General features: G+C 33.5%; 2 protein-coding genes across 2 annotated transcripts in view; both read left to right on the top strand.

Annotated features, from left to right (window-relative positions):
* Window positions 1-7,052, top strand: part of LOC105312652 (uncharacterized) — a gene marked incomplete at its 3' end in the record, with an annotated part of 12,284 nt that extends 5,232 nt beyond the window's left edge. Inside the window, exons 9-12 of the mRNA XM_019996085.1 lie at window positions 5,480-5,842; window positions 5,893-6,228; window positions 6,278-6,634; window positions 6,772-7,052. Of these exons, the coding sequence (XP_019851644.1) occupies window positions 5,480-5,842; window positions 5,893-6,228; window positions 6,278-6,634; window positions 6,772-7,052 (1,337 nt within the window). The remainder of the gene's footprint in view (window positions 1-5,479; window positions 5,843-5,892; window positions 6,229-6,277; window positions 6,635-6,771) is intronic.
* LOC109581736 (phosphatidylinositol phosphatase PTPRQ-like) lies at window positions 1,428-3,232 on the top strand. The gene is made up of 9 exons (XM_019996099.1): window positions 1,428-1,589; window positions 1,636-1,872; window positions 1,925-2,026; window positions 2,068-2,382; window positions 2,430-2,604; window positions 2,652-2,726; window positions 2,780-2,922; window positions 2,989-3,039; window positions 3,094-3,232. The coding sequence occupies exons 1-9, from the start codon at window positions 1,472-1,474 to the stop codon at window positions 3,156-3,158; spliced, it is 1,281 nt and encodes a 426-aa protein (XP_019851658.1). The 5' UTR covers window positions 1,428-1,471; the 3' UTR covers window positions 3,159-3,232.
* Window positions 7,053-7,068: the final 16 nt, after the last annotated feature.

Here is a 7,068-nt window from a genome sequence, read left to right as displayed (position 1 = left end):
CAGACCCATATGATAACTTCACTCTTACCTGTAGAGCCACTAAACCAACCATAATAATACCAAACCTGGTAATAGCATGGACACATAATGGTACACTAGAAACTGGTACTGTGACTACTACTGGAGGGAGTATGACTACCACTGTTACTAATACATTGAGTTTTGACTCCAGTACTGCTTCTGATTCTGGTACTTATAGATGTACTGCTAGTATTACTATACCTGATTCAAGCACAATCACAATTAGTGAGGAAAGTACTGTGACTATAAGACGTAAGTGGCTATAATAATTATACATGTACTATAAATACAATGCACAGTAATTATAATGAGCTTTTAATGTGATGTGATCTGCACATGCCATATGTTTCTCCTTACAATTCTACCTCCTTCCTTTTTTTTCTCTCCTTTTTACCCTATTTTTTCTTTAGCTCAAAGCCTGCCTGTTCCTGCTACTAATGTCAAGGTAACTCCAGGAACAACTACTGCTGCTATATCATTCATAATACCTAATATTGCCTATACACGTGAAACCTACAGTGTTAAGTATACTGGAGCAATCTTACAAACAACACAAGCAACTTCTATCATAAGAATGAGCTCCAGTAACATTAGTGCAATTAATGAAGAATTTATGATCATGTTGACTGCCCTTGAGGAAGATAACACTTATACATATACAGTTGATTCCACCAATTGTCTTGGTACTACTAGTACTGCAGAGATGAGCTTCAGAACACTTCCAACATGTAAGCAAAATACTTAATTATTTCATTAATTTTCTCTCAATTACAGTGCCAGTAGCTTCTCCAATAGATTGTGCTAATATAACATTTCTACCACGTAATGTCACACTTACCTGGACTGCACCAGCACTAATAGATCAAAATGGAGTACCAGTTGGTTATTATTTAGCATGTATGAATACTAATGGTGTATCAGTCAATGGATTAAGCCCAACACAATCTTCAGTGAACACAATGTTCACTATTACTGATGCTATGCCTTTTACTGGTTACACTTGTGATCTATCATTTATTAATGTAGTAGGAGAAGGACCCCCTACCCAGTGTACTTTTGAAACAGCACAAGATAGTAAGTATATACACTCGATTGTCAGTAATGTCTGCAAACATTAGTAAAGCTAGGCTACATTCGACAAAACACAAAAAAACTTTGAATTTGATGCAAAATTGGCAAGATTTTAATCTTGCATTTATTTGTGTTGCATTTTATTGCAAGTGTAAACCAGGCATTATTTCCAATTACTTTCTCTGTTAAACTTCTATTAGAACCAAGTGATAGTCCTCAAAATTTCACTTCAACAACTAATAAAGCAGTAGTTACTCTTACATGGACTAAGCCAGCTATTCCTAATGGAATAATTATCAAATACTCATTGAACGTCATCAACCAGAATACTCTGAGAACGTATAACTATACAATACTTGTAGCTGTCAATCAACCTACAATGACACACTCAGTTGATGGTTTTAGTCCATATCAGAATTACACTGCTAGTGTTAGTGCTAGTACAATCATTGGAGCTGGACCAGTGGCTACTACTGCAGGAAGAACACTACCAGACAGTAAGTTTATTAGTATGATACATTTACTAAGATTACAATTACACAGTTCCTAGCTCACCTCATCTGGTTGTGTCTCCAGTTGTCATTAATAATTTAACAGTAGCTTATACTGTACCAGTCCTTAATGAAACTACTATTAATATAACATGGAGTCCACCATCTCATCCTAATGGAAAAATCATCAGATTTATTGTTAGAATAGCTACTGATGCTATTACTAGTCCTAATAATGTTCCATTTGAACCTGGCAAAACACTACACACACTGATATATAAAGGATTAAGTAAGTAAATACATACATTTTATATTCATTGCATCATTATTCATTTTTACAGAGGGAAAGACTCCTTATTATATTTCAGTTGTAGCAGTCAATCAAGTTGGTGAGGGGAACTTAGCAGCAACATTAACTGCTATTGTCTTCACTAAAACTGACAGTAAAATATTACACTTAATGTTAGATCTACTTTATCTGCAGATAGTGTTACTGTATCACCATCAAATGTTCAAGCAATGAGAGTAGGAGATACAATAGTGTTATCATGGGATCCAGTGACACTAGAAGAAGCTAAAGGATTCTTTGTATACAGTATCAGATTAACTCCTGATGATGGTAGCACTAGCAGTACATTAAGACAAACTAATACAAGGACTATATCAGTAGCTTATGATACCACATCAGTTAATATAACTGATACTGAACCACAGTTAGCTTATACTGTGAATATTAGTATATTGCTATTGAGTGATGTAGGACCAATTGAAGGACCAGTTGTAAGTGAAATTGTACAAGGTTAGTAATGATTACTGTAAAATAATTTACCTTTAACTATGATACAGCGCCTCCATCAAACAGTACTACTAGTGCAAGTGCTACTACTACTACTACTACTAGTACTGATTCTACATCAAGTGTATCAGTGATATCAGCAATAGTTTCAGTTTTGGTTATATTTGTTACTTTAGTGATAATGATTGTTTGCGTGATTTTTACAATAATTTATAGAAAAAAGAGGTATGATGGGGAACTAGTGTATGCATGTATTAACTTATGTTTAATAGTAGTGAAAGTCATGACATTGATGTAACACCTAATGCAGGCTATGGTATGATTAATGTTGTCAATACAACCACAGAGTGAGTAATAATTCTACTTTATCAGTGTTATATAGATCTACTTCTGCTAACAGAAATGAAGATGGAGTTTATGAAAGAATAAGGGATGATCAGGTTTATGAACAATTAGATGAACCTGATCTGCTTGTAGCAAGAGAAAGTGCTGCTGACACAAGTAGCACAATATATAAAAATACTACTGTGTCTGTTGTTAAAGGTATGACTATAATTCTGCTACTTATTAGCGCTACATATCTATTATGCATATAATTTATTATTTTAGCCAGACTAAGTAGCACAACATATGAGAATACTACTGCTCCTCTTGTTAAAGGTAATATTGGTAGTTGCTACATATCTATCATGCATACTTTATTCTGCTAATTAGAGTCTACTAGCTTTCATGAAACAGAAAATGAAGAATGTGTGTATGAACTAACTGATACCTCATAGTAACTTTTTTTTGGTGTGCATTTACCAAGCAAATTTTATAAATGTGCTGCATAATAAATCTTCATACATTATAACAGTTCAGTTTGATTTATAGATCTAATAGTAATTTTCACTTACACTGGTGAAGCTATAGCCTGCATGACCAATCACACAGACCCATTGAAATAACTTACAACCACTTGTGTTATAGTTCTTTTATAGACACTAGATTTGATGTATGTAAAAATCTGTTGCGCATAAGTTGCCTTGCCAGAAATTGATACTTTGATAGTTTACTGTAACTAAACAGTTTACTGGATGTTGTAGACAAAAGATAAACAAAATTCAATAACAGCATAATAATTGAATTTATGTAATAAAGCTCCAGTCAAGATTGTTGAGTTTATCTGGTCCTACACTCAATAGAAAATAAGAAGTGATAGGTGTGGTTGCAGCAGTAACAATATGAGATAGGTCATCATTAAGATGTGGTAAGCTCAGTTGACTTAATATGATTTTTTTCCATATTGAGAGGAAAAGGTTTGTACTAGCAAAAAAAGTGACTGTGACAGTGTCTCTACCTTGTTGAGCAAAGCCATTGCTATCTTTTTTGACAGCACAGCTGAAGAAAAAAATCTAAAAATAACACAACCCACATTTGGATCCACAACAAATTAGATGTGGGCAGTTGCTTGAAAAGCTATTATAACTATTAAGTTGATTATCTTTCTTATTTTTTGGAACGGCACCAAGTAAGATTAATACATGCACCATGCAGTTTTATCATTGTACCCTTCTTTGTCCCTCATTCTATTTTTGCTATTTTCCTCTCTCCAATCCTTGATGGTAATAATACTAGGACACGTGTACTTGCTATTGTTATTCCAACAGTCATTATTCTTGTTGTATGTAATGTGGTATCAATTGTAAAAGTAAAAGAGTTTATGATAGACATTAATTGAGAAACAAAAGGGTTATAGAGGTTAGATCTATATCCCAGTATGTGTGCATATTTATCCATACATTGTCATTTGTATTAAAATATTGTTCTTTCCTCATTGTTGACATATGTAGATCTGGTGGCCCTAAGTCAGCCAGTGCATGGCATGAAGAAATGGTTTGACATGTGTACAGTACTGATGGTCCTACTAATGGAGGTGATGACGATACAGAATCAGGTGGAGAGCCTGGTGGTTCATAGTATTCTAATTAAAGAGATACAATGTGACCAGTAAATAAAGTAAATTAATGCTTTTATAAACTTTGTAAGTTAATAATGTCCTGTTTATCACTGTTCTTGTTTTTATTGTTTCCTAAAAATTTTGTATGTTTTGCTGCATTATACTCCACACTGAAAGAAGGTGGGTGAGAGTGTCTAAGCGTAAGTTTATAATTACTGAAGATTGTGTTGATTTTTAAAATGGTTAATGTAGTGTTGTTGTATTTGTTCACAATGTCAACATGCGTAGGAGTGGAGCAAAGTTAAAGTGTCACTTTGTCTGTGTGCATGTCTGCTTGAGCTCTGCCTTTGAGCTATGTAACTGCATTCTTGTAAATTACTGCAAGGTAGGTTTCACTGAAGTATAAAAATTTTACATCTGAAGTTTAATGTTCTATTTAGGTTCTATTTCCCTTATACAATGTACATCTTACCTCAGCTATGCTGTGATACACTGATAATGGAAGAATGTTGACATAATGACTGACCACTGTTTTTCTTTACCTTATATGTGTAACACACACACTTCAAGTTTATGTAGCACTATTAATTAAGACAAGGAAAAGTGTTAACATGACTATGAAGTCTAAGCTACATTTATTATACTAACCATTGTGCCAATAAATCATAAAGTACAACAGAAGATCAATATGAGGGCTTGAAGTTATGTCATAGTGTATTCAACCACATAGCCCATCTACATTATGCATATATACATTGTAGTTATATAGTCATGTATGGTGTAACTCTACTTATAAAAATACATATGAGTTAGAAAAGCATAGCACTACAATGAACATTAGTCTACACAATTGCTTTATCAGTTGGTATTAATATTCAATGTCTCATGTCAGTTATGCTAAGAAGCAGTGATAATGCAACTATGTTGACATATTGCTAATGATTGTTATTGTTTTACATTTACAATATACTTTTATAGAGCTACAATTTTTCTTCTTTCATCACTAAACATGATGTCCTTGCTGTTTCTTTTATCATTGGTACTTCATGTATCATGTCAAGAGTTTAGTTCATTTACTCCTTGTCCAACACCTGGTCAGTATTATATTTTCATAACAATTAACATGTAACCTATGTATGTTTTATTCATTGTTTTCCATAGTACCAACTCCTTCAGTTATTGTTGAGTATAATGCTACTGGACAATTAGTAGATGGAGAACTAGCAGAAGGACAGTTTCTTGATATTATGTGTATAGCTGACATCAGTCAATATATTGATACTGGTGTTAGTGTTACTTTGACTTGGAGGAGAAATAACACTGTACTGACCAATGGAAGTGATTTTACTATCAGTCCTCCAGTTATGACTAATAATCAGTACACTGGTGTGTTACGTATTAATAGTTTAAGAGATGAACTTGATAATGGTGCTACTTATAATTGTTTAGTTAGTGTGACTCCTAATACTCCTATCATAATAGCAGGGAATGATAATAGCAGTGCAGTTACATTAACTGTAGCAAGTAAGTGAACTTATTCGTATTTTATCTCATTTGCCATTACATTTTCATAGGGTTTGATATCAATCATGTTGATATAAGTATCAATATTTCTTCTGTTCCTGTTGCTGGTGATGTATTCAATTTATCTTGTGTTATAGTTGTACCTCCTAATTTTGTTGAGGATCTTACTACCGTCAGATGGACTTATAATTTAGAGGTGTCTCAATTTGTGACTAGTGAAAACAATGATGCTACACTAGTACCTGTTGTTCGAAATGGAAGTATATTCACCAGTGTACTTACACTTGATCCAGTGAAGGCAACTGATGCTAGACAATATTACTGTCAAGCAACAATTCTAGTATTTGGTACCGTAGATCGTACTAACAGGGATTTAACTGTTCAAAGTTAGTTTTAATTATTACTTGATAATTTAAAGCATATTTTCTTTTATAGTATTTCCTCCCAGTGTATCAATAGTTGCTGATCCTCCAACTGGTCCAATATATGAGAGTACAGGTTACTTACTAACCTGTACAGCTACAGTAAACACTACAATAGTGGATACACCAGTAACTGCTAGTGTAGTATGGACTGATCCTAGTGGTAATGTAATACCAACTAATGAAACAAGGCGTCAAGTGATACCTCCAACTGGTAACAGTCTTGTAAGCATGCTATTGTTTCTACCTATTGATACTGGTCTTAATAATGATGGAGGAACATATACCTGTCAAATGATCATCAATTCTGGTAGCTCATTACTAGCATCAAGTCAAGCTACTAATACTACCCTTGATGTTACAGTTGAAAGTAAATTATTATATACTGCTCCTCTATTGCCTATAATTCTCTCCTCTCAATCTCTTTTGCATGTATGTTATTTTTTATCCTCTGTCTCTACACAAATACACACATTTTCTTCTTCCTTATTCTGTCTTTCACTATAGGTCTTCCTCCAATGACAGTAGATTTTTCATCAGATGGTTCAGTTGAAGTTGGTCAAAGTCTAACTATAACATGTACCATAATAACAGTTGAGAGATTAGTAGTAACACCATTAATTTCTTTCTTTAAATTGAATAATACAGATATAGATGTGCTCTCAAATTTAAATAGACCATACAGTATCACAATAGATGAAACTGGTTCAGTTACTAACTATACTCTAATACTGGATCCAGTGAGGTTTGAAGATGCTGGAATGCATACGTGTATGGCTGAGTTTAATGTAACTGGTTTTAATA

Source organism: Amphimedon queenslandica, unplaced genomic scaffold (assembly GCF_000090795.2).
Source record: "Amphimedon queenslandica unplaced genomic scaffold, v1.1 AMPQUscaffold_13422, whole genome shotgun sequence".
Lineage (NCBI taxonomy): Eukaryota > Metazoa > Porifera > Demospongiae > Haplosclerida > Niphatidae > Amphimedon > Amphimedon queenslandica.
This window is presented reverse-complemented; position numbering and strand designations above follow the sequence as displayed.

What these genes read in the sequence shown, in the direction of transcription:
- LOC109581736 (XM_019996099.1), top strand. Translation starts at nt 1,472, where the DNA reads ATGACACACTCAGTTGATGGTTTTAGTCCATATCAGAATTACACTGCT. An exon ending in AGGAAGAACACTACCAGACA is followed by an intron (nt 1,590 to 1,635) that starts GTAAGTTTATTA and finishes ACAATTACACAG; the next exon opens with TTCCTAGCTCACCTCATCTG. An exon ending in ACTGATATATAAAGGATTAA is followed by an intron (nt 1,873 to 1,924) that starts GTAAGTAAATAC and finishes TCATTTTTACAG; the next exon opens with AGGGAAAGACTCCTTATTAT.